This window comes from Corythoichthys intestinalis, chromosome 14 (assembly GCF_030265065.1).
Source record: "Corythoichthys intestinalis isolate RoL2023-P3 chromosome 14, ASM3026506v1, whole genome shotgun sequence".
Taxonomy (NCBI): Eukaryota; Metazoa; Chordata; class Actinopteri; order Syngnathiformes; family Syngnathidae; genus Corythoichthys; species Corythoichthys intestinalis.
In genome coordinates this window covers 29,955,126-29,982,746 of record NC_080408.1, presented here as the reverse complement: position 1 = coordinate 29,982,746, position 27,621 = coordinate 29,955,126, and the positions used below count along the sequence as shown (strand labels likewise).

The 27,621-nt window shown below is 41.1% G+C and overlaps 1 protein-coding gene across 6 annotated transcripts in view; it reads left to right on the top strand.

The window, feature by feature from the left end:
- The window catches only part of LOC130930366 (rho GTPase-activating protein 12-like), a 97,138-nt gene that overhangs the window by 33,582 nt on the left and 35,935 nt on the right, over positions 1 to 27,621 (top strand). The window contains exons 3-11 of one of the 6 annotated variants that reach the window (XM_057858269.1): positions 5,669 to 5,932; positions 11,162 to 11,368; positions 11,520 to 11,600; positions 15,398 to 15,526; positions 17,969 to 18,043; positions 19,293 to 19,354; positions 22,332 to 22,413; positions 22,500 to 22,601; positions 23,582 to 23,680. In XM_057858269.1, the coding sequence (XP_057714252.1) occupies positions 5,669 to 5,932; positions 11,162 to 11,368; positions 11,520 to 11,600; positions 15,398 to 15,526; positions 17,969 to 18,043; positions 19,293 to 19,354; positions 22,332 to 22,413; positions 22,500 to 22,601; positions 23,582 to 23,680 (1,101 nt within the window). Of the gene's footprint in view, positions 1 to 5,668; positions 5,933 to 11,161; positions 11,369 to 11,519; positions 11,601 to 15,397; positions 15,527 to 15,688; positions 15,752 to 17,968; positions 18,044 to 19,292; positions 19,355 to 22,331; positions 22,414 to 22,499; positions 22,602 to 23,581; positions 23,681 to 27,621 lie in introns of all 6 variants that reach the window. The other 5 variants (XM_057858270.1, XM_057858272.1, XM_057858271.1 and 2 more) reach the window with 5 other exon arrangements.

Below are 27,621 nucleotides of genomic sequence, written 5' to 3'. Positions count from 1 at the left end.
TAATGCATACATTGGACTACCCTCCCCTCACAATCCCATCACGGTGCTGGGTGATGGCTGCCAGCCGGGAACCTGGCAGCCACAGTAATAGGGTGGTAGGTGGGTCCCACACTTTTTCCTCATGCCGTGGCTCCTGGGGTGTGGCCTCCCCTCTGCCTGGGCTGCCGGCCGCGGGGGTGGGGTGGGGGGGTCGGGGCTCCGATCTTGCATCGCCCCATTACAGTTCCTCGGCGTTCTCCTGCCTCCGCCTTCCCCTCTTCTCTGACTGGCCATCCGCCCTGCGCTCCGTCGCGGGTCGCTGGCTGGGCGCCGATGTATCAGCGCGGTGTTGCCTGCACTGGCGGGGGGCCCTGTCCTGCCTTGGGCTTAGTGGGCCGCTGGGGTTCCCGTGGCGTGCCGTGCCGGTTGGGGGGCTGCGGCTGTGGCTCGTGGCCCGGTTGAGCGGGCGGGGGTGGGGGTAGACGTGGGGTTGGTAGTGCGTCCCCTCCTGCCATCTCTGAAGGCCGGTTGATGGGTGCGCGGGTGGCCCGGGGGACCACCCTGGATCCCGGGGGGGGGGCGCGATGGCTCCTTTGCTGGGCTGCGGGAGGAGGGATGGGCTGCGCTTGACCCCCCGACCCCCCAAACACCCTCCCTTCCCGGGCTGGCTGGGTGGGGACCGTGGCCCTGGGTTGGCTCCCGCGCGGCTTCTCCGCCCGTCTGCGTGGCTGTCGCGCGTCCGGTGGGGCTCGCGCGCTGCTGGATGCAGTTGGGCATGCTCGGGTTGGGGGTCCTGGTGCCGGGACTGGCGATGGGGCGGCGTAGGGTTGGTCGCCAACGGGCTTACATTCATAAGAGATTCACATGATTACTGGGTATTAGATCACAGAACTGATTTGTGTACACTCTACCTCTTTCAATCACTTAGCGTATAGACACCCCCACCCCCGTCCCCCTCTTTCACTGGCCAATAGGCCCCCACATGGTGTAAACCGGAAATACATCTCGCTGACGATGGCACCAGCATATTAATAATTAGTCTAGATGTTCTATGTATTTCTTGTTGTTGTTTGTGTATGTGTTTCTTTTCTTTCTTCTCTTGTGTTGCTTTTCTTCTGTCCCCCCATAATCCCTTCCTGTTCGCTGCTTTGTCATAATAAAAAAGTATTTTGAATGATCACAATGGGAGTATATCAGACTCTCAATGTGAAACATTAAAACTGTTCAGACAACCCGGGCACTTAGACTTCCATTCTCTGTGTCAAACAGCTGAACAGGACAGGTTAAAAAAAAAAAAGTCATGGTTGCCCAACTTCCCATCATGCATTTGGGCAGAACAGTTAAGTCGCTCCAGCATAATTTACTGAAAGCACATCAAAAATGAATATTCCTATCGCTCAAAAACAATAATGTTCACAAAAAGAAAAACGCTCAATGCAAAGAGAACTGGCATTCCCAATCAAAATAGCTAATACACTTAATACACAGCTAAATACACATAAAACTTACTCAGACGTTGGTAAAACTCTATTCAAACATTTCGTTTAGGCAAGGCAAGGCAAATTTATTTATATAGCACAATTCAACACAAGGCAATTCAAAGTGCTTTACATCACATGAAGATCATAAAAATCACATTTAAATCAATACAACGTAAAAACCAAGACAATCAAAATAGGAAATAAAATTGTACATAAAGATCGCATTTAATCACAAATAGAATAAAAATAAAACAAAAACTACTGCTACTAATAATAATTAAAATCAGTGGCTCAACAAATACACTAGATGGCAATATTTTGTCACTATATACAAGCTATCAGAGGTCTCGTACGTTGTGAAGTCAACATTCAAGTGAACAAAAGGTACAATGAACCCGGAAACTACGACGTCAGTCGAGAGGCAAAACGTACTACAAAAACTTGGCTTGATCTCTAATTAATTTAAAACTCGCCCTTGACACCTTGTGGTGTATTTCAATCACTACCTTACATAGTTAAAGACACTGTGGAAGAACGGCAGGGAGCCCGATGTGACGTCCTGCTCGGCGACGTCAACAATGGCGAGCTATTAGTTTATTTTCTGACTGAAAATTTTACAAATTTTATGAAAACGAAAACATACAGAGGGGTTTTAATATACAATTACTAAAACTTGTACTCACATTTATCTTTTAAGAACTACAAGTCTTTCTATCCGTGGATCCCTTTAACAGAAAGAATGTTAATAATGTAAATGCCATCTTATAGATTTATTGTTATAATAAACAAGTACAGTACTTGCCGTATGTACAGTATGTTAAATGTATATATGTCTTATCTTTCCATTCCGACAATAACTTACAGAAAAATATGGCATATTTTAGAAATGGTTTGAATTGTGATTTATTACGATTAATTAATTTTCAAGCTGTGATTAACTCAATTAAAGATTTTAATCGTTTGACAGCTTAAAATACAAAAATAAGAACAGCTTCGTCAGGTTAGCTAATTGCAGGGGTAAAAAAACTCTGTTGAAGCGATCTATGTTAATTGTTCAGCTCTATTTCACAGATACAGTTGTCCTAGGTACGTTTTATTTGAAAGTTCTACCCCCCCAAATATTCGCATGGCACATAGAATTTAATAGGTATGTCTATAAATGAGAAGCCCAACAAAAAAGTCTAAAGAACACATAGTACCTGAATTTGAACAGGAAGTCTGCCATTTTGGTTTGGGGAATGGCTCATTAATTTGTAAATTTGACCGTTTTCCAGAATTCCCTTTAGATTCTGTCAGTAGGTTCCAACTTTCAAATTCAAATTGTGGCCAAATGGTTGATTAACTATCCTCTGATGACTTTCCCTTAAGACGCCGCTTTGCCATAGCACCGAGGTGAGGTGAACATGTTCAGCATTCCGCCACACCTCCACGCTTCCTGAACTCCATATTGATCAGCTGGTAGCAGCAGATGTCCGCCAGTAACAGCTGCTCTCTAAAAGATAAACGCCATTAGCGCCATCACTGAGGCCATAGTACCACCATGCACGTTTAATGAGGCTGTAAATTTCATAACTCTCTCTCTTCTATCCCTTTCACATTGAGCTGGTGCCAGTGCTGGTACGGAGATTGAGCCGACATTAAGAATCATCTCTTTAATTTTGCCATTTGTGTTCCTTTTTTGAAAGTCGGACTCCCTCCAAACCTATTTTATACAGACTTTGTATTAAACAAGACTCTTTCTGTTGTAAGCGCTTTCAAAACTTTCCAGTCAAACATATTAATTCATATTTGAAAGCACGGTACCAAAATGAATTTAAATGGGGCACTGCAAAATTACTCCCACTTGTACTGCTGGTCTGGTGCTAGAGCCTTTACAGATCTTGAGACCAAATTAAGCGCCGGTCTTTTCATAGCGGGCACGATCAAAGAAGCTTGTGAAAGGGTTATAAGTGATGCTAATTTTGTAAAAATTCTTCATGTTTGCGCTTCAGAGAATTTCCACACAACCACAAGAGCAGGATGTGGTCTTGCGGAGTTTTTAAACCAGGATCATGTCATCCTCTCCGTTTCAACCGTCAAAGAAGGGTCTGACTTCCCCTTTGACTCGCGCCCTCGTGTTTACTCGCGTGATCGCTCGTCGCTGTACAGTCAAGCAAGGTACGATGGCTGTCATACGGATGAGGAGTAGTCGCCGTGCTCTCTCCTTGCACCAAGAGGTAAATTGTTTGAAATCATTACATACGGGCTGCGGGACACAAGCATTATCGATGACTCTGCGCCCTCGGTGGCATTGCTGTGAAATGGCGCTGACAAGTCGCCCGCCGGCTCACTGTGCTGTCATTTGCAGCGACACGCTGTCACCATGCTGGAGTCAAATTGACAAGTTGGAGGTTTGCGACTGTTTCAGCTTGAGTGGCTGTTAAGAAGGAGTTCTTCGTGGCGGTGGTGGTGGTGGTGGTGAACACCTCGACAGCAAAGAAAGCATTGACGATGTTTATCGCTTGTGTAAACACAATGTTAGGCAATTCGAGCCGTGTTTCTGTTCTGAAACTTGGAAGTTGTTGAAATTTTGAGATTTGTGACATAGATCAGAACTTTTTTCCCCCCTAATGACTTTTTCACTTTCCCACTTTTTTAAAGAAAATGCATTTTCACTTTCTTTTTTTTTTGTAAAAAGGAGAAAAAAAAAGCATTATTTCAATTTTTTTCAATTTTTGGGACATTAAAAAAAAAAGTTGAAAATTCTGAGTCTGAATCACTTGCTATGAAAGAATATCAATTTTAGTAGTGCTCAGGTTATGACATACCTGACTTGTGATTTTGACTTTACGCCATTTTGTCCATTATCGATTATCGATAGAGGGTATTTAGGGGTACTTAAAGGGTTGATTCTGACTGAAGGCTGATTCATGCTTCTGCGTTGCGGTGACAGTGAACCTAACCCGTTAACGCAGACCCGATTTACGACCCTATGCCGTAGCCTGACATGCACCTCCAAAAAATCCTGACTACGCGTCTCGTCAACAGGTCGTGACATAAACTTCAAAGGACTCTAATTGGTCTGCTTAGTATGTTGTTTCCGGTTCCGCACAACAGCGCTGCCGTTTTCAAACATTCGCAGCATCTTCTGTGTCTCCTACGCTTCAATATTTGTATTAACAACATTTTGTTGTTCAATATTGATTAGCTGTAGCTGCAAATACACACGTTCCATCTCCGTTGCCATTGCTGTCTATCACTGGAGGAAAACTAACTTAATTCGACAAGAGTTCCCCAAAATCGTACAAACCCACAGCCCTCTCGTGGCTTGGCGGTGAATTACCGTACAGAGCAACGCGTTCCCTTAACGTAGAACTTTGAATGCTCAGTGACAACGTAGTGTCTAAGACATCACTCCGCCATCACCCCAACCAGAAGCAAAATTCAGTCCTTACGCTGAAATTCAGGTTACGTCGCCAGCTTAGGAACAGAACTTGTTCGTAACCCAGGGACTACCTGTGTATGCCTTTTAAGAAGTATCTTTTACTAAACTCTTATACTTTAAAACATTCTTATGAATGAATAAACATTTTTACATATGGTAAAAAAAAATTATTTTCAGTTACTTGTGAAGACCTACTTGTGTAAGCACAGAGCACTAAATGTCCCTTTTTAACCCTCTTAACAATAAGTGTTAAAACAAACTCATCCTGTGTACAGTGAGGGGGATAGAAAATCCAAAATAAAGAAGAACCACTCACCCTTCTAGGCCCAATGTCATAAGACTGTTATTGACTATTTTCTGCATTGCGATAAAACGCTTGTGATATTGAATGATTGATGCTTGTCCAGACACTCATGAGGTCTAAAGTCTCGCAAGTCACGCTTTGTCAATTGTGTATACATTGTGCCACTTTGGAGGTTCTTTCTATCTGAGTACATTTTCAACTTTGTGTCAGATGCTCCTTCCCGCCTCTTGATGTGTGTCAGTTTCATTTCCTCATTTGATCCGACACAGCTTCTTGACAACTTCCTTCCTCTGTTCTGCCCTCATCACGCTTTTCCAAACGTTACAATGTCAAGTGAATCAAGTTAGGTGAAAGGTTAATAGTAACGTTGCTACGTTGTTCTTGTTTTGTTGCGTTTTCATACAAAGATAACAGATTTTATTTTGTTGAGGATTAGCTCTTAATTATCACATTTCCTTTGCTTTCTTCTTGTCTTATCAGAGCATTTCATCGTCGGGCCGTGGCCGGCCAGACTCGCCTGTGTACAGCAACCTGCAGGAGCTGAAGATCACGCAGTCTGTGGCGCCCCCCCTTCCGGCGGGTGCTCCCTTGCAGATTCTGGGTGACTGGGAGTCATACAAGGACCAGCACGGACGCCTCTTTTACTACAACCGCTGCAGCCACGAGAGGACTTGGAAACCTCCCCGAGCCCGTGATGCCAGTAGCTCCCGTGGAGACAATGCTAGCACAGGAGAAAGTGCAGAGGTAAGAGGAAAAAAAAACACACACTCTCTATCCAGATATCCAACAAAGTAAGGAATTTAGTTGCCTTCTGCAGAAGCAGAATTTTTCACACATCCACTAAACATCCCAGGATGATTTTTTTATGCTGTCAACACTAGGATAAATAAATGCTAAATAGTCTAATTGAGCCAATATCCCATGCCATCCAAACTACCCTATGTTTAAAGTGCGTACGACAGGATAAAAAAATAGCATTTTTATGTGAATTAAAATCATATTTTGAGATGATTCGACTATATACAACAATTTGGCAAAGCGCAGATGACGAGAATTTACTGTTTTAATCCGCCGTCTAGCCACGCCTACCGTTATAGGGCTCTAGCGTCCCCAACATGTGGATGACGTCGGGGAGAATGGTTTCATCTGATTTAGTATGCAGCCCATTGAGGGGGAAATATTCATAATGAGGAAAATGCAATGAAGAGGGCCGCAAAATGTCATTGTTTCAGTCTCTCTACTCCAATATTTTTAAAGGATATTCTTTTTATCGAAGTATTTTTCCCAATTGCTTAATAAATGGTATGGTCATGACAAATAACAATCTTGTGCTAAATGGAATATGAAATAATAAAAATGCATTTATTTAGTACAACATGGCAAAATTACTCCATAATGGTCTTCTGTATTCGCGGCTATTTTTAACACAAAGTTGCAATTTCTGATCGAGCACATGAAGAGGGCAATAATCCGAGTATAGAGCTCTCCCGGCGGGGGGATGTGCGACAAGCCCCCAGTGTCGTCGGCCGAGTGGAGAAGGAGCATGTCAGCCAGAAAATGCAAGCCACCTATCTATTAAAATGATCCCAGTATTTGACATAATACAAAACACGATGTTTACTCACCTCCTTGTAGTAGGGCTTGTTTTGGCCAATATCCACCGGCGAATGGGAACCTTTTGAAACCCCAAAAAGCTCACGCCTCTCCCTGGTGCAGCAAATTTTTTCTGCAGCCGTTTGGCTGGCGTGATGTGAAAAATAAACAAATTAATCCGCAATATCAGCTGAATCTTTAGTCCTTCTCATACAATGGTATGGCTGGATAGTGAGAGGACTCCTTCTACTGTACACGTCACAGCGCCCTCTTTCTCGACACGAGACTGGAGCCGGAAGTCACTCATTTTCATGGCGCGGGATTCAAAAAACTAAATAAATATAGCGATCGCTTCCACACACACATCCAAGCAGTCCATTTCATTCAGGAGCATAAAGACCACGGAAAATATGAAAAAAAACATGCTTTTTGCTGTCATAGGCACTTTAAGGATCACCCTGTTTGGTGAACATATCGTCACATGTCTTTCACACAGGTGATTTGACACTACTTCCTGAACTTTGATCTTACCTCCAAAGCTAGAATATTGACAGACGTGTTCCTTAATTAGGGCCCGAGCACTAGGCGTGCGAAGGCCCTATTGTTTTGCAAAGGATTATTTTTTTTTTTTTTTTTTTTTTTTTTTCAGGGCAAATGAAAACGGCCAATTTGGAGGCCTGAACATGCGCGAAAAGTCACCAAAATTTGCACATACGTGCGGAAAATTGTAAATTTTGATAATTTAACAACGTTGCAAAAAAATGTAACAAAATGGCTCAGTGGCGCCCCCTTGAAATTTTAAAATTGGCCTATAACATTAGGGTCCGTCAGCGTAGAGCAATGAAATTTGGGGAGTCTGTACCTTGTCCAAAACCGCTCCAAAAAAGCATTGGCACCCATATTCCAAACCCAACAGGAAATCGGTTATTTTGGATCGAATATGAAATTTTTATCGATTTACAGGGTGCACATTTGAGACCTTATCGCCGAGGGAGTTAGTTGGATCATCTTCAAAATTGGTGAGACTGTTCAGGAGACATATGAAATCTTAAGTTTTGAAAATGGTGCGTTTTCATTCACGGGTCTGACCTGGGCGTGGTGCCAAAGTCGGCCATTTTTTCGGCAAAATGACAAATTCAGTAAATGACTAATAGTTCCTTGACACAACGTTCAATCTTTTTCATATTTGGCATGTATGTGTGGTATCCCACCCTTAACACGAGTGCATTGAAATATTACCCATTAGGTCTAGCGCCCCCTAGTGAGAACAGGAAATGCCTTTTTTTACGAGACAGGTTCCTCCTCCAAGGGAAAAAAATCTGTTGACCTCAAACCTGCATCAGGGGAGCCTTAAGACCTGTGTTCAGGTGCCTGATGAAAAATATTGAGGTTTCGTTGAGGGGGAGGGGTCCAAACAGGAAAGTGAAAATGAACGTCAACAATTTGTCACGCAAAAAACTTTGAACAGTCATAACTCGGCAGATATACAACATATCTGCGCCAAACTTCCCGTGTTTGTTGAGAGTCATACCCTGAAGGTTCTTGTAGGGGCCATTTGCATCAACTCTACAGTGCCAACTAGTGGCGACAGAAAGAAGTTTTAAAAAAGGCCTTTCCTATTGGGTTTTTTCAACATAGAGCGAGGAAATTTGGGGAGTAGATACCTTATCCAAAACTGCTCCAAAAAGTCTCTTGCACCCGTATTCCAAATCCAACAGGAAATCGGGTATTTTGGATCGAATGTGAAATTTTCATGGGTTCACAGTAGGAGTTTACATTTGGAGGCATGAATATGCACAAAAACTCACCAAAATTTGCACATACATGCGGCTTTGGATAACGTTCGATAATCTTGCAATGTTACGAAAAAATGTAACAACATGCCTCAGTGGCGCCCCCTTGAATTTTTCAAAAAGGCGTTTCCTATTAGGTTTTTTTAACAGAGAGTGATGAAATTTGGGGAGTCGATACCTTGTGCAAAACTGCTCCAAAAAGTCTCTTGCACCCGTATTCCAAATCCAACAGGAAATCGGGTATTTTGGATCGAATGTGAAATTTTTATCGGTTCACAGTAGGAGTTTACATTTGGAGGCTTGAACATGCACGAAAACTCACAAAAATTTAGACATACATGTGGCTTTGCATAACGTTCAATAATCTTGCAACGTTACGAAAACATGTAACAAACTGGCTCAGTGGCGCCCCCTTGAAATATTCAAAAAGGCCTCTCCATTTAGGTTTTTTCAACGTAGAGGGATGAAATTCGGAGAGTCGATACCTTGTACAAAACTGCTCCAAAAAGTCTCTTGCATGCGTATTCCAAACCCAACAGGAAATCGGGTATTTTGGTTTGAATGTGAAATTTTTATCGATATACAGTGTGCACATTTGAGACCTTGGCACGGAGGGAATTAGTTTGATCATCCTCAAAAGTGGCGAGACTGTTCATGAGTCATAGGAAATCTTAATTTATCAAAATGGTGTGTTTCCATTCACGGGCCTGACCTAGGCGAGGTGCCAAAGTCGTCCATTTTTTCGGCTAAACGCCAAATTCGGAAAATGACTGATAACTCCCTCATACAACGTTCAATCTATTTTAAATCCGGCTTGTGTGTGAGGAATACCAGCCTGAGCAGGACTGGATTGAAAATTTACCATTTGTGCTTGGCGCCTCCTAGTGGGAACAGGAAATGCCCTTTTTTTACGGGACACACTCCTCCTCTAAAGGAAAAAAATCAATCTACCTCAAACCTGCATAAGGGAAGCCTTAAGACCTGTCTTCAGGTGCCTGATGAAAAATATTGAAGTTTCGTTGAAGCGGAGGGGTCCAAACAGGAAAGTGAAAATGACTGTCAACAATTTTTCTCTCCCAAAACTTTGAACAGTCATAACTCGGCAGATATACAACATATCTGCGCCAAACTTCCCGTGCTTGTTGAGAGTCATACCCTGAAGGGCCTTGTAGGGGTCATTTGCATCAACCCTACAGCGCCAACTAGTGGCAATAGAAAGTCACTCGTTTTTCCAATACATGTCCAGTTCTTTTCAGGTTGGTCATTGTAGTTTCAAGACCTATTAAAATACTTATTTACGGCCCATGTCCACGTGTCTCTGTCTGTTGCCGTGACGACCCTTTATTCGCCATTGAAAGGAAATATTTTTTTTCAGAGACTCAGGCAGCTTATAGAGCCACAATATTTGGCACACTTGGTCGAATTGGCCCAGTTAGAATATTAATTTTGGTTTTTAATAAGGGCTTGGCTGCACAGCTCAGTAGTACCTCCTTTTTTGTAGTACTCTCTCCAATAGGTTTTTTTTTAATCTGTTAGGTGTGTGAATGTAAAGAGGCGACTTTCGAGCTTGTTAGGTTCTAATGAGATGATTAGAGAGGAGGATCTGCCACCACCCTGACCTGCACACAGTCCGAGTTGCGTGACGTCCGAGTTGCGCTAGATTGCGAGGGCCCGTTCAGTCCTGCTTGCAGGCCTAGTTCTTTGTTGCTACACTACATGCCATGTGTAAGGTGTTATATTTCCCACTAGTGTCCTGGTATTGTAGCATACCCTTTCACACAGGTGCTATCTGCTACTACCTTCAAAGCCGAAAAAATGTCTATTCCAATTGATTGGCAAGCTTTTTATACAGAGCAGTGACTGTTTCGCCGCTCTTACTCCTTACTATGTCTATGTTATTTTTACAGAGCAGCAACATGGGGGATGATTGCTTTTAGGTGCACTGTGGAAGGGTCTAATATAAGCTTGTACCCAGTGTAAAAAGTGCTGCATAACTCAATATTGTTATAAAAAGGACACTTTAAATTTGTTTGGCCAAAGCTCGACTGAAAGTGTCACAATGATGCTGGTATTAAACTGGAAAACAGCAGCAGCTTGTAAGGTGCAAATGAAATAAATTGAAAAGCAAAAAGGAACGTTTTATGCTTTTTGTCCTTTTTTTATGCGTGCACACACACACACACACACACCATACACGGAACAAGCTATACCACAGTGCCCCCTGTAGACCACAACTGGCATTGTACACAATCGTTCTCGAAAATATTGCTATCTCACTCTGCGTGCTGCACAACTGTCCTTGTTTTTTTTTTTTTTTTTTTTTTTTTTTTTTGGTCTTTTGTAGAGAGCGCCAGATATGATATGGGAGTTATTTTTAAAACACAAATGAATAATTTGCTATTTAATAATGGTATCTTTTTTATGGCTACAAATGAGATTTTTTTATTTTTGCTCTTGTAAGGACCCCCCCCATATGTCAAGTGTGGCTCTGTCCATTGGGGTGTTTTCCTGGTGTTTTCCTATGCTGGTGGAAAGTGACTTCAGCTTTTTTTCCCTTCTCCTCTCTCTTTTCTTTCTCCACATTAAGAGCACTCCCCTATCGCTCTCGCCGTCTTTCTTCCCCTTTCTGTCGCTGTCGGTGGGCCGCCTGGGGCCTCTGTGTTCTGAGGACGCGTGCTTCAGCGCAGACTCCAGCTTGTCTGACAGCCAGTATGGCTCGCCGCCTCGCGGCTGGTCGGAAGGGATGGACGAGTACGGTCACACGCTGTACGTCAGTCACTATACTAACGAGAAGGTATCTCACCACTTTCCGCTCTCTCGGGGGCTTTGCTTGGCATTCTTGGGCAAGAACTGGAAGTCTGAAATTCTTGATGTGACCACGCATTGTGATGTTCATTTTTGTCTCTTATTGTCAATTTACTGTGTGTCTGTGTGTTCAACAACAGTGGTTAAAACACATGGACGAGCAGGGTCGGCCATATTACTACAGCGCAGATGGTTCCAGGTCCGAATGGGAGTTGCCAAAGGTAAAAGATTCACCAGAAAACGGCAAACTATAACAAGAATCTGTATTGAAACTTTAGTTTGTTAAGTACCAATACAGTATTAAAATTACTTAATCGGTATCAAGGAGTAATGAGGAAATACGTGCCGATGCTGTGCAATATTTACTCTTCAAGTCTCGCAGTCGGCGTGATGTCACGATGACGTCATCTCGCATAGCAACGTGTCGCCATTTTGAGAGGTGGGCACCCACAGGTAGACAAACGTCTGAAATTCATATATTTCAGCTGTTTTGCGTCTCTTTTTCATAAAAACGTCTTAAACATGATTTATTATCACGAGTCACTGCCGACATACACGAGGAGGCGATACAACTTAAAATTAGCGTGTATTGGCCTGCAAATCTGCCCATACAAAGTTGCAGCTGATAGCTGGATAAACAATCCAAAGGAATTTTCTGCAGTGGAGTTCGGAAACATCTACAACTACCTCATTAAGTCACCCAGTAATTTGACCTTTATCAATTACGTGGAATATGTACTGCAGTGCTTCTCACTTATTTTCTGTTAGCCCCCCCCCTCCCAAGGAAGACGTAAATGTTTCGCGCCCCCCCCCAAACTCTGCCGCCACTGTAAATAGTATTATTTGTCTATAATTTTACTATTATAAGTACGCCTCTGCCTCACATTGTATCCTTTTTTTCTTTTAGAGAAAATAACATCAACTTATAAAGTAAAACTTTATTAACATTGTTTTTTTTTGTAACAGAAAACACAACGCGCATCAATTTGCCTAAATTAAAAAATAATTTTTTTTTTAAAAAAGTCACATCCAAACTTCAAAAATACACTTCAGGTACATTTTTGACCATTTGATACTGAAAAAAAAAATCTGTAAACAATAACAAATTCAAATTGATTAGAAACATTAACTCATTAGGACAATATGCCAAAAAATTTGACTGAAAAAACAAAACTGAATAGAAGAAGAAAAAAAAGAGTGTCTTTGGACAGAAGGACAGTTTTTATTTTCGCTACTCCCTGCTCACATTATCACCTCCAGTTTGCAATGGTGTGGGGTTATTTTGCACTGAACATGCTAACAGTGCTCACTGGTTTACTGATATAACACTGACAAAGTGGGACGATTGTTGGCAATATTCGGCACGTTTTCGCTGAAAAACAACCAAGCGGCTTATCAATGAGATTGGGGTCTGTTGTCTTTAAGTGGTGTCTTAAATGATTTGGCTTCCGGCTGTCCGCTATAATCATTTTTAGACACAGCAAACAGTGGTCTTTCATCATCTATCTCTGTATTAAATGTCAAACGCAAACGGCCCGAAAACAGCACATTCACGGCGGCCGAGAGAGAACCGTAGGTGATGGCGGTCGTCGTGACGATCCCAAGCCGAAAATGGCACTTCTCGGACGGACACGTAAGAACCGGAGAAGACAGTGGGTCGCTGCGTGAGTCCGGCCGGAAAACGGCTTTCGGAAACGGCGCACAGCTCTCCAGCTCTTCATGAGTCTCTTCCGTGTGCTCTTGCTTACTTCAAAAATACTGCGCGCACTTTGAAAAGTAGAGCGCTACTGCCACCCACTGAGTGGATGTGCAAGTACACTTTATTCTAGTACGGCAAAAAAAAAAAAGCATGTTCCCCGAGGTCACACGCGCCACCCCTGGCATCGCTCTGCGCCCCCCAGGGGGGTGCGCCCCACTATTTGAGAAGTACTGATGTACTGTGTGGAATTAAGAAAACTGGTAGTATATATGGGGTGAATATTTGTGCCGTAACCGGTAATTCGCCTCCAAGCGTTATTTAGCCGTGAACACGTCACAGCAAAATAACCAATTCCCACCAGGCCAATAATATACCGATAGACCGATCAGAGCAGTTCATGGCAAAAGAAAAATAACGCTTTGTGAGTTGTCGATTCCGGGAATAATAACCACTGCCTAGTCTATTGAATCCTAGCAGCTAATTGGGGCAAAAAAAGAATCGATTAAAGTTTACTCACCAGTAATAAAATGTCGGCTGCAAACTTAAATGTGCCTGGTCCACGGAAGCGTCTTCTTTTACTGTTCCTCGATTGATTGCTTTCAGCCAATTGCATGTCCTTTTCTTCTCACGGGGAAGAATGAAGAACTTCAAATGCGGCTCCGAACTCTTCCTTGAGTTAGAACCCGCAACACGGCAACTTTTAGTCATTCCAACGGAAAAAAAGACCGAAAATAAGACAAAAATTCAACGCGTTTGTACTACAATGCTCGACAGAGCAACTGCTTTTGACCCCATTTCAATATGGCGACGCTTTGTTGTGGCTGGTGACGCCATTAATGCCTGGATGTCCGATTGCGAGACCAGTCACCAAGGATGGCTGCTAACTTCGCATGCTGCTGTAATAATGACGTCCATTCATCTTTCTGCTGTGACTCACTAGTAGATGTCCAATGCATTTGAAGTGGGAGGTTAGGCAGTGAATGACCGACTTAATTTTATTGTCACTGGATGGACTTTAACAGGAACGTCATCCCTACCAACATGGTCGCCCAGAAACCATTTTGGTTGGGGCGATGAAATGTATTTTCATGCGTCTGCTGTGAATTGAAATGAGTTTATCACTAGTAGACCTCCAATTTATTTTAACTAGGAAGGTGTACGTTCGTTCATTCACTGCCAGAACTCCCACTCAAATGGATTGAACACCTCGCGCCATCAATGGCAGCCAATGGGTTAAGCAGTGTCTGACCAAGCTATGATGGCAATTACTTTACATTCAAGTGAGTATGAAGTCATTTAAAAAAAAAAATGGTACTGGTACAGTATCGGCAACGGCATATACCACACAGCCAGGTATCAGAATCAGTAATAGTGCCAAAAATGGTATTGGTGCAACACACCTTAGGAGCATGATTTTTGGTATACATTTGGTTTAAGGCAACCATTTGAGTGTCAGTCAGTCCAGTGGTGTGGTCCTACAAAGACAAATGGCTCACAGAGCGTAGTTGAAAATTCAGACCCCAAATCCAGGGGCCATTTACATGGTGAATACGAAAAATTTCAAATTTGCATTTTTATGGGCCCGTCTCCATTCGAACAATGTCACAATTCCGCATGATAACGATATAGTATTCATGCCAAGCCCTAGAGGGCAGTGCAGATTTACAAGGTGACAGCGAATGATGCACTTTGACCCCACCAACCTTCTCAACCTGGAAAAAAATATGCTCGCCCACAATGGCATTTTTCTTTTGTTCAAAAAGGCTCAAAAATGGAAACATTCAACATATTTAATTTAAAAATATTATTAAAACATTAAATTAAAGCCGACATTCCGCCATATTTGCTGTTTTTAATGTTTAGTAGCACCGTTGCGCACGTCCAATGTGTACGAGTGCTGACGTTATCGGCGCGAGGAGCCTTTGATATGCATGCGGAGCAAGCCCCCCCTCCATCCCCCGCAATCAAATTCTTGCACTTTGGAGGCAGGATTCAGAATTTTTCGTCTTCGCCGACATCATATGCACACGAGGCCATTCCGCTACTCAGTCATTGCGTCTTTGTGTCGCAGAGTTGCCATGTAAACTGCCCCCCAGTTTCCCTTAGCAACATAAAATTTGAGAGGCATGTCTATGTTGAAAAGACTCACAAAGGATTTCAGTAAGCCATGCAGTAAAACAAACATTAAAGTTGCCATGTTGGTGTAAAGCCACCGCTTGATGCTTGTCATTTCTAGACGTCGTTGGAAGCAACCCTGAAGAAAGGATTGTTTAGTTTTATGTATACACCATTACAAAAACTCCTGTTTTCTCCTTCTAGTACAACCATTCTCCACCACAACACCTTGCCGATGCCACCAAAACTCGCAGTTTGGACAGGAAGAGCGTGGAGCCTATTGTCCTAATGAAGTGGAGACACAGTGCTTATGTCCAAGAGCCCAGCGACAAGGTGGGTCACCAAAAAAAGAAAAAAATATTCATGTAAAATTATCAGTAAATGATGACCAAGTCAATGCACCCCATGTGCTGCGTTTATCGCTGGTCGCACTGCTTTGGCCTGTTGTATTGGGAACTAAATAAAGGATTCAGTTGTAGATTGGTTGCTTTGCAGCGGATGTTGAAACTCAGACCAGTCCGGACCGGTTCCGCCCGCCTGCATCCGTACAAGCAGCAAGTCAGTCTATGTCAGCATGTGCATGGATTACCACAGCTGGGCCTCTTTTTTTTTTTTTTTCTTCCCCTGAAAGACCAATCATTTCGCATGATGATAATCTTTTCCTTCCCTCAGACTTTTTGGCAATCATTCCACCATCAGAACTATGGGTAGTTGCAGCATTTATGGTTATAGAACATATCACACTTGGAAAGCACACGTAATGAAAGAAACAAGATGAACCCTTGGATATTATAGTAAATGTTTTATCACCAAATATTTGCATAAAATAATCAAAGCGGCCTACTTAAAACCATAAAAAGTTTCATGGTGTTCTAAAGGATCTTAAAAAGTTCTTAAACAACTTACAAGATCTTTAAATGTACATGGAACACTCCTATGATGTCTGAATGTATCGGGGTTCTTCGAAGGTTTAAAAAGATCCTAATAAGTCTTAAGATTAAACTTTGAGGACTGGCTCTGAATACTTATGTTTCAATGCCACTGATGGCACTAGACGTCTAATCCATTTTGACCAGAAGGGCTGACAGCTACTATTTGCACTGATGCATGAGTATTCACAGGCACTCCTCAAAGTTTAAATTAATTGGATGTCTGTCTTTGTTAATTGTATTCATTTTCATGTTATTAGCATTTCATGAATTTATACACACATAAGTGTGTTTGTAGGACAGCTAAAGATTTTTGTATCATAAAATGTTAATATTGAGATGTAAAATGAGACGTCTACGTATGAGGATGCCTGGTCATTAGGAGTTTTTTTAAAAATTTAAATTACTAAAAATAGTCACTTGCACCATTAAAGGATTATATGCCTTAAAAATCTTTAGCTGTCCTTCGAAGACAAGGTCTCAACAAGCCCTAAAGAGTCATTATGAAAGCCTTAAAATGTCCTACTAGACCTTAAAATGTCCCACAGAGTCTTAAAGGACCTTACAAAGTTAAAAATAATAATAAGGCCCCAAAAGTCCTGAAAAACGTCTGTAATGTCATAAAAAGTTTTTTATTTTAGTCTTTCAAGGTTCTGAAAGTCATTAGTGTGCCTTGAAAGTCTGAAAGTGACAGATAGAAAGACTTGCAGTCCTTAAAAGACAAACGTTGTTATTAATTAAAATAATTTGATATTAAAACCTCTCTTTTTGTTTTTATACAATTTGTAAAATTTATTTAACTAGTAGGTCGCCATTGTTGTTGTCTTTGCAGAGCGGTGATGTCGCTGGGTTACGCTGCTGGGCTTGCAGAGTATGACACTAGCAACATAAACATGTCATGTGTTCAGCCCTTTCAATTTGAACCCGAGAGGAACATTAATGAGTATGACAGCACAGTCAGTATTTTACAAAACGAGCAGCAAAAGCAAAATGAACAGGAGAGACTGGATGAGAAGAGACGAGAGTAGGACAAAACCTGTGTTCTGCCAAAATGTGCTACACCGCAGAAACTTCCTATAAGAGGCGAATTTGACACCCAAAGTAATACCGTGCGCTTTCAGCTTGTTTTGTTTAGATGCATACAAACAGAACATACGAAAGATGCCTTAGGAAAATACTTCAAGGTAGTAATTTCAAATAAATAATAATCAAATAAGTGTGGTTTAAATACGCTACTTGACTAATGTGGTCAACAGATCAACAATCTGCTTTAAAGCTACCACAAGAAAACGCAATGCTTAAAGGTATGAGAGGGAAACACATGCAAAAAGTATTTTGAAAAAGTAATAAAAGACTTAATAAAAACAGAATTAGTAAGTACTCGCCGCTTTTAACCGATGTGCGCATGTGTTTGACATCTCGCTGTCGGTGACAGTGACAAACCACATCATCACCCCGAGTGTCCATCGCGCGCATAAAACATGGCGCCTTCGGTAGGTCAAAACATGTACTAAATATTATATTTTAAATCTGATGGCAATATTTTATGTGTTTCAAATAACATATTTTAGTAAAAGAGAACAATTGTGGCTTATTAGAGCCTACAGCTCTTTTAGTCCAAGGGTCCCTTTAAACAGTTTTGATTAAAAGTACTGCAAGAAGTTTCTTAAAAGTGTTTTTAAAATCCTAAAAAGTTCCAAAAGAGTAATACAGGTTCTTAGTTAAAAGCCTTAAAAGATCCTCAAAAAAGTAGTTGGTCATTCAAAGTCTTTGAACCAGCAAATATTCTGAAATGAGCACACCCTGTGCTTCTTGTGGTTATTAACCCATGTGTTCTCCTCACTAGGATTCACTTCTGAGCCCCACACCCCCCTCACCAGACTCTGACTCCAGTCCCTCTTCACCTAGGCGCCCTGCCTCTGTTAGTAAAAGTCCCTCGGAACAACACTCATGTTGTGTAACCCTGCAAGGTTTCCACATTGGTTGGGAAAGGTGTACAATAAGGAGTCATGATCATCATTTGAAAGGAATGGAACCCATGTGGAAACCTTGGGGTTTTTTTTTCAGCTTCTTTGAGTCAGCCAAGGAGTACTTTTTTTTTCTTTCCAAACCAGCAGAAGCGGTCAAATTGACTTGTTGGGCTTTGTGCTCGGATGTGACAAAGGAAAAGAACCAAGTCACTGGGATTTATCGAGGCACCTTGAGCTGTCAGATTTTCTGTATTTTAATGATATTATTAAAATTTTAAAAGAATAAGATTGTCCAATTATTGTGAAGAGAAAAACATAATGTTCTAGATGTTATTAATGAAGGAAAAAGTGTATTTTGTATTTGAAGTCAATCGTGTCGAATTTGTCACGGAATTGAATCGGATCTTATTAGAACATTTTTAGAGTGAATATTTTCTGACCTTGATTGAAATGAATTGTAACTGTGAAAAATCCTTGTGTGACTACTGAATTGTATCTGGTCAAAATTAGTGAATTATTAAGTGGGTTTAATGTTATTGTTGGCACTAACAGAATTTAATTGTGAGCAAATTTTAGTGAATGCTTACATCTGATAATTTCAGCACTTTTTAATGTAATTTGATTGAATGGTATCAGATTTTAACAAAATATAATTTGAGTGAAAAGTCCAGAACATAACAGAATTAGAATGTATCACACATATTTCTTGGATTGAATTGTATTGAATGATTTGTAATTGAAGTGGATCACAAATCACAATTAGAGCATATTGTATCAATATTTTATATTATTCTAAAAGATTGTCTTCATCGTAGTAGGTCGTAACATAATTGGAGTAAATCGTATCAAATCGGATTCTAAAGCAATCTGAGTGAGCTGCATTGCATGGGTTGTCGTCAGTCAATCGCTGTTGGATTTGACCTTGGTTTTATTTCTTTGATCAAGTGAGCATGTTTTTCCTTTAATTTGCCCTATGGTTTGTGTGTGCGTTTGACAATGCTGTTTTTTAGCTGCTTCCCTGAATGTAGATCAAAGAGCAGAGCTTTTGTGTGGGGTGCTGGTGTTGCTGTTGGTGCTGGTGTTGCAGTCCTGCTGTGATGATCAATGCTTGTTTTTGTAACGCATGTCTAACCTGCTCGCTCGCACTGTTTCACCCCCCCCCCCCCACCCCCCACCCCATCTTGCTGTCTCTGTGTTTAGCCTTCAGAGAAGTGCGGTGTGCTCAATGTGACAAAGATCACAGAGAATGGCAAGAAAGTTAGGTGAGTGCAACTTTTATTTTCTTACTTTCTATTGTGTGAATTTGAAAAAGAACCACAGATAGAAAGACGTGTAAATGTAAATGCGCACGTAAATGTTAGTACGAGTTATAAAAATTTTATATTAAAACCCCTCTTAATGTTTAGTTTTGTCGCCATTATTGCTGATGTCGCAGGGCGGTGACGTCACAAGGCCACGCTGCTGGACTTGTCAGTGTCACTCTTTAACTGCTCTAGTGATGGAGCAGGAGAGTGTTTGATGTCAAATAATGTTTGCAGATCTTCACTGTAAACTATTGTGTGATCCAACTTATTCTAATATTATTATGGAGATAGTTAGCATCCAGAGCTGTTGTGTGCTTTACGTATGATTAGAGCATCCAGTGAAACACAGCAGTTTGATTATTTTTGCAGCTAGCCCGTGCATCACAGCACATGAAAACATTGATGCAGTTTGCCACTACCGAGACAGTTACCTTATTTTTGTCACGTAAAAGCGCTGTTCAGATTGTTGATCATTCTGACGGTGTTCTCAGATTTATCAGATGTTGCTCCCGAAGCTTGCGTCCCGGTAAATAAGCGACACAGAAAACGAATTAATAAATGTTTTAAACTTAGTTTAATTGCTGGCTATTCGTATCATTTTCTGCCCAAAAGATTATAATGACGCCTTATTTTGCACATTAAGATCTAAGAGGACTGTCGTGTACTTTATTTGTACTTAAAGCACGTGAGACACATTGTGAGCAAACGTGATTCTCTTTTTATTCCACTCCTCACTAACGATGCATTAACGGAGTTTTTAAGACCATGCTTTTGGCAACATTAAAGAAACACCACAAGGACGATGCTATTTTTTCTTCATTAATCGTACGTGTATTGTTTATCGATATACTAGTCCTTCTCAAAAATTAGCATTTTGTGATAAAGTTCATTATTTTCTGTAATGTGCTGATAAACATTAGACTTTCATATATTTTAGATTCATTACACACAACTGAAGTAACTCAAGCCTTTTATTCTTTTAATATTGATGATTTTGGCAAAAAAGTCAAGAAAAACCAAAAATCCCCCCCCAAAAAAATCTCAAAAAATTAGGATATTTCATCCGACCAATACAAAAAAGTGTTTTTTAATACAAAAAAAGTCAACCTTCAATTCATTATATCAGCTATGCACTCAATACTTTTGCAGAAATGACTGCTTCAATGCGGCGTGGCATGGAGGCAATCAGCCTGTGGCACTGCTGAGGTGTTATGGAGGCCCAGGATGCTTCAATAGCGGCCTAAAGCTCATACACAGTGATGGGTCTGGTGTCTCTCAACTTCCTCTTCACAATATACCACAGATTCTCTATGGGGTTCAGGTCAGGAGAGTTGGCAGGCCAATTGAGCACAGTAATGCCATGGTCAGTAAACCATTTACCAGTGGTTTTGGCACTGTGAGCAGGTGCCAGGCCATGCTGAAAAATGAAATCTTCATCTCCATAAAGCTTTTCAGCAGATGGAACCATGAAGTGCTCCAAAATCTCCTGATAACTAGCTGCATTGACCCTGCCCTTGATAAAACACAGAAGATCAACACCAGCAGCTGACTTGGCATCCCAGACCATCACTGACTGTGGGTACTTCAGGCATTTTGGCATTTCCTTCTCCCCATTCTTCTTCCAAACTCTGGCACCTTGATTTCCGAACGACATGCAAAATTTTCTGTCATCTGAAAAAAGTACTTTGGACCACTGAGCAACAGTCCAGTGCTGCTTCTCTGTAGCCCAGGTCAATCGCTTCTGCCATTTCCAGCACACGGCTGTGCATGGTGGCTCTGGATGTTTCTACTCCAGACTCAGTCCACTGTTTCTGCAGGTCCCCCAATGTCTGAAATCGGCCCTTCTCCACAATCTTTCTCAGGGTGCGGTCCCCTCTTCTGATTGTGTAGCGTTTCCTGCCACACTTTTTCCTTCCCACAGACTTCCCACTGAGGTGCCTTGATACAGCACTCTGGGAAAAACCTATTCGCTCAGAAATGTCTTTCTGTGTCTTAGCCTCTTGCTTGAGGGTGTCAATGATGGACTGCTGGACAGCAGTCAGTTCGGCAGTCTTGCCCATGATTGCGGTTTTGAGTAATGAACCAGGCTGGGAGTTTTTAAAAGCCTCAGGAATTTTGAGATGATTCATTTATTCAGATGATTGGGTTAGTAGCTTCTTTAGAGTACCTTTTCATGATATGCTAATTTTTTGAGATAGGGATTTTCGGTTTTTCTTGATTTTTCTTGATTTTTTTTTTTTTTTTTTTTTGCCAAAATCATCAATATTAAAACAATAAAAGGATTGAACTACTTCAGTTGTGTGTAATGAATCTAAACTATATGAAAGTCTTATGTTTATCATTACATTACAGAAAATAATGAACTTCATCACAATCTGCTAATTTTTTGAGAAAGACTAGTATTAGCGGCAATCAGTAACTCAAATCCTCAGATGAAAAACAACGAACGATCCGCAAATGCGGAAGCGAGGCTTGACCAGAAAGCAGACAAGAATAGCAGAGATTGCTTACAAGTGTTTATTGAACACACACAAAAAAACACACGATCGCTAAAAGGGTCCGTGACAGCAGGTCGGGATGAATTAAAAGAAAAAAACAGAGGGAAAACCGCGATGAGAGGCCGTAAAAGCAAGGCGAAAAAAAAAATAATGGACTGAAATACCTGGAGATGGGAGAGGATTAAAAACCAGGGCGGCAGACAAATGGAAAAAATGTGGAAATTGGAAGGGCAGAACAGATGACATGTTTATGTAGTTACAGAGTGCCACTATGGAAGTCCAGCAGCGTTAAACTAAATTTACAAATGTTATTAAAACGAAAACATCAAGAGGGATTTTGATATCAAATTATTATAACTTGTACTAACACTGATCTTTTAAGAACGTCTTTCTATCTGTGGTTCCCTTTAAGAACTAGTTTTAATCATTCATCACAGGAAGAACTGGACTTCCTCCTGGACCGTTTTACAAGGTTCCACGCTGCTTTTCACCAAAGGCCAAGGAGGAGGTTCTAGTTGGGTGCGTCAATGTCACCTTCAATTAAAATCAATGGTGATTATTTGGCCATATGTGATGGTCCGTTGTCTTCTTTTGCATGTGTGTAGTTTGGCGGCGGTCAGTCAAAACCTGAGTTCACGGTGGACCTGAAAGGCAGCTCGGTGGACTGGGCCACCAAGGACAAATCCAGCAAAAAGCATGTGATAGAGGTGCACTTCGTTTTGCTATGGACTTCAATGAATGAGGACATGTTATGGGAATAGGACTTTTTACTGTTTGGATACTATTTGTTTGTCTGGAGTTCCTGCACTGCTGACAGCAAAAAACAAGTTATTATTTTATTACATTTCTGAAAATGTCTTAAGAAAGCCTCTAACAACATGGCTTTATGTACAAACACCCTCTACACCAGGGGTTTTCAACCCAGTCCTCAAGGCACACTGTGGGTCCTGGTTTTTGTTCCAGCCGATCCAGCAGAGACAGTTGAACCAATGAGGCTTCTGCTAAAACAAGCCACACCTGACTGCAATCAACTGATTGCACTTGTAAAACACCAGATTGGGGAAAAAGTGTTGTCATCTTGTTTGGTAAGAATGAAATCCTGCACCCACAGTGTGCCTTAGTGGAATAGGTTGGGAACCCCTGCTCTACACCAGTGGTGTCCAAACTATTCCACATAGGGCCGCAGTGGGTGCGGGTTTTTGTTCAAACCCATCATGAGGACGACCTTTCACCAATCTGGTGTCTCACAAGTGTAATCAGTTGATTGCAGTCAGGTGCTGCTTGTTTTAGCACAAACGTCATTGGTTTAACTGTCTGTGCTCGATTGGTACGAACAAAAACCAGGACCCACAGTGGCCCTTGAGGACAGGTTTGGACCCCCATGCTCTACACCCTCTTTTCTGCCCATGACTTGGCTGGGCGCAACCAAGTTCCAAGAACTACATCAAGAGTCAAGTTGTAAATTAAGTCGAAACGTGTCAAGTGAGTTTAGAAAAAAATGTCCAAGACCCCTTTTTCGTGATAGACCAAAACCAGGTTACAAACACATGAGGAGCAAAAAAGGCAAGAACCAACAATTATATAGACCTACATAAAAGAACCATGTTAAAAACGAAGTAAAAAACGACATTAAAAAACAAATTAAGAAGTCAAAAACTACGTTTCTAAGACCTCACTTCATCTACAGGTCAAGACCCGGCAGGGCACGGAGCTCCTGATCCAGACGGAAAATGACATCCTCGTCAACGAGTGGTACCGAGCGCTGAGGGACACCGTCGGCAGCCCGGTAAGGACCGACTACACTCGTGCCACTAATAAATGACACCGTCCTAAGAAGCGACCACTTCAGTCCTCGTACAATTTTTCCCACGTGGATGAATCAGTGGCGATGTGGAAAATAGCATTTAAAGGCTACACCAAAACCAGTTAAAAACAACTTAGCTTTAGGATGTTTGTTAGCGAGACAACACTCACTGTTTGAGAGTAAACTCCCCAAATTCACCCTCATTGTTGTTAAAGCGTTTAATGAGAATTAACACCTTGCCCCTCATTGAGAAGGGAGCCCAAGTCCCAAAAAGCAAGTATAATGCTGCATTTAGTGCTGTTTAAAGACTTCTGACTCAGCAGATTTTTTTAAAGCGTTGTTTTACACTTTATTGTCAAATTATTTTTGTTTATTGGAACACATCAAGCTATATCAAATATCCCTTGGGGTTTAAAAAAAAAAAAAAAACTTATTTCAGTATTTCACATTTCAGACACAGATTAGAAACTGATAAGTTTAAAAAATGTCTCCGTTTAGGAGATATACCGCATGCCCCTATGTGTGTATGTGTAATGTATAATATTTTTACTTTCATTCGGGATCAAATAGAAATCGGTTTTGCATATCTCCAAATTTGTTTTCCATACCTTTTTGTCAATATTTTTGCACAGTTCCTTCTCCCAGACACCTCTCACTGCATCTGGGTTGCCAGAATATGAGCAGTGTTTTTAATCTTACTTTTAAATAAATAATTAGTTACAGTTACATACCTGTCAAGTTGTACGGTTTTGGCATAATTTGTACAAGTGAGCACAGATTTTTAAATGTGTACGCCGTAAGTTCAAAATCTGTACGTTTTTCGTGCATTACGTTTTTTTTTCTCCATTCGGATTTTGTCACCTTTTCGGCAACAAGACAATGTGCGTTAGTTACTACGTTGGTTGAATGACCCGAGAAAAGTCAAGAGACACCGAGAGCGAAGTGTTTGTTGTGACGCTGTTGCAAATGCGATGCTAGGCTAGGTGGCTCCAATATTTCCTGACTGCAGCCGATAGCCTACAATCTACGCCTAGATATCTCATGCATATAGAACTATATGCAAAATGACAGATTCTGTGGCGTTAGTAAACAGCCGCCATTTTAGAGCAGTACACTTCTCAGAAAGGCTCTGTTGTAGTGAACCTTCCTTGCGAACCTAAGTAACTTTATTTAAATACTCCTAAATTGGCAAAATCTTGACTTGAATCTATCTTTAAATGATGAAACAGTTTTAAAACTTTCACGTCGATATCAAATAATACATAAATGACTTCCAAACATAGCAAAGGTTACAATGTTGTTGTTTTTTTAAATGGAAAAAAACAACAACATGAAAGGTAACATGTTACAGGTTACTTTGCCAAGTAACTAATTACTCTTACATTCAGGTAACGAAGTTAATAACTCAATTACTTTTTGGGAGAAGTAATTTGTAATTAATTAATTACTTTTTAAAAGTAAGATTGCCGAACACAATTTGCCTGCAACTATTGCTGATCCCTTCTCAGAATTAGCTAAAGAAATGTTCCCTGACTCAAAAATTGCATTGGTGAGTTAATTTTATCAATTGACCTTTTTAATTTATAATTGGACACACGAACTACCTTCAAGTCAAACTGAATTGCGAGCTGAAGTGCCATGAAGTGCAGCCATCAAGGCATGATATAAATTGTCAAAAGTGCTACATACAATTATAACAAAAGTCACTTTTAATTTTAGTAATCATGATGTAGCTGTAGATATCGATTGTCCCTTGATTGCTCCAGGTATTAGGTACAATATTACCAATAAATTCATATTATTTTTAAAAATTGAGTTTTATTTTTGTTTCATATTGCACGCTATATACAACGTTGTAAGATTAGTCACCAATTTGTAAGGGCGTACGTCACTATTTGTAAAATTGCCAACAGCCTCGGGTTGACAGGTATGCAGTTACAAATTCCTTCTCCCCAAAACTTTTAGTAGTAAAAGTAAAAAAATTAGTAGACGTAATTAGTTACTCAGCAAAGTAACTGACGTTACCGTTCATGTTCTACACGTTATTACATTATACATTCTATAACATCTTTCACATGAAAGATGTTTACATTAACTGATTGAATTGAACCGATATTTTTCACACACACACCCCCAGAAAAAAAAACAAAAACATTGTCACACTTTTGAATTTTTTTAAATTTTACCTATATAGCAGTGTAACAGGAAACACTTTATCCTTTAACTTTCAAATGCTCTGAAGAAAAAAAGCCTATTTGTTTTTCCTGTTGTACTGAACCGGCACCGAACCATGACCCCCGTACCGAGGTACGTACTGAACCGTGACTTGTTTGTATCGTCACGCCACTAATATATAGTGCCAAAATCACACCAGCGGAACCGTGCTAGCGCAATTCCAACGACCCGGGCCGCTGCAACTCCAACTACCCGGCGAAACGGCCAAACTCCACGCATTCACCTTAGTTTTAACCCCTTGTACTGACTCCATTTTAAAAGCTGGAAGAAGGCTTCGAAACACAAGTTGACAATTTATTCAAAGTCGACACCAATCAGACAGCAAGGCCGCCATGTCACAGGTCAACAAAATATTCCCGAAAAAAGACAGCGCTAATGAAGAATTCAGTCTTTTGAAGGCTTGAAGAAGGGTGTGTTTGGGTGTTGTTTAGGGTAATTGTCTGTTGCAGATTGGGCAGAGCAATCCGTGCGTCACTTTTGGCAAGGCAACCAGAGTTTTGTCAGCCTCAGCGCAAAAGGAGCGCTGAGTATTCAAATTCTCAGCCGTGGAGTCTTCTTGTTATCCAGGCATTCTTTGGAGCAAAACAGGATGTCCCAACATTGTTCTGGACTGTCCATTGTTGGCCCCCAGAAGAGCTGATGGCGGGATTTGGTGGTCCAGGCGTGGGCTTGTAGATGTCTTAGCCATCACCTGCGTGTCTCGCTCCATCAGCATCAATCTCACTCAGTCAGCTGCATGATGTGCGCGTTAGACTTCCGTAGTCTGCAGGCAGCCTGTAGTTATTATGTCCTTATCTGACCGTTATCTTGCCGCTGCAAATTCCAATCACTCCAGTCCAACTACTCAGACTTCAAATATAATCTACTAGTTTTCTTAAACTATGATTCAAATGCTATTTATTTTATGCTCGGTGTGTTAGCGTATTACAAAACGTCAAACAGTAAATATGGGAAAGGATACTAATTCCTTCAATATATAAATGTTTTCAATATGCAGGTGAGTTGCTGAAACTCCTGCCTCTTCTGTCTTTTGCTTTTGTTGTTTTTATTAAAAAACATCACACAAGGTTCATGGATACGTCATTCAAAAAAAGTTTAGGGCAAGTGACTATTTTTAGTAATCAGAAAAATAAATTATTATTATATCGTAGCGTCTACAAGGGCAACGCCAACTTGGTGATGGTAATGTACACTCAGCAAGAAAACGGTACACTATTTTCAATTAATTGTACCCACCTGGACGCCACGAACTGTATGTAAAAAACAAAAAAAAGAAAGTTGCCCGAGAGTTTAAGATAACGCTCGCCAAGCTAAATGCTAATGGTAACGAGAACCCAAATACTATGCTAACGCGCCGAGCCACCTAGCCAATCATCATGCAATGGCGTCACCACCGCCAACCCCCCCCCCCCACCCACCCCCCACCCACCCACCGCTCTGCACTTTCAAGGGCAGGCGAGCAGGCAGGCAGGCGGATGTGTCAGAAAATCAGACAACCTGCACTTCATTCAACCATATTGTAGTCACGCGCCGCTTCAAATCCTCAGTAACTGTAACAGCGTTGCAAAGATGGGAAAAGTAATTAATTAGATTACTCACTAGTGACAAAAACAACACTGTTAGAAACACTGTTATTAACAACACTGAACATGAGCCACATAAAACATCATAAAACAAACTTATCGATA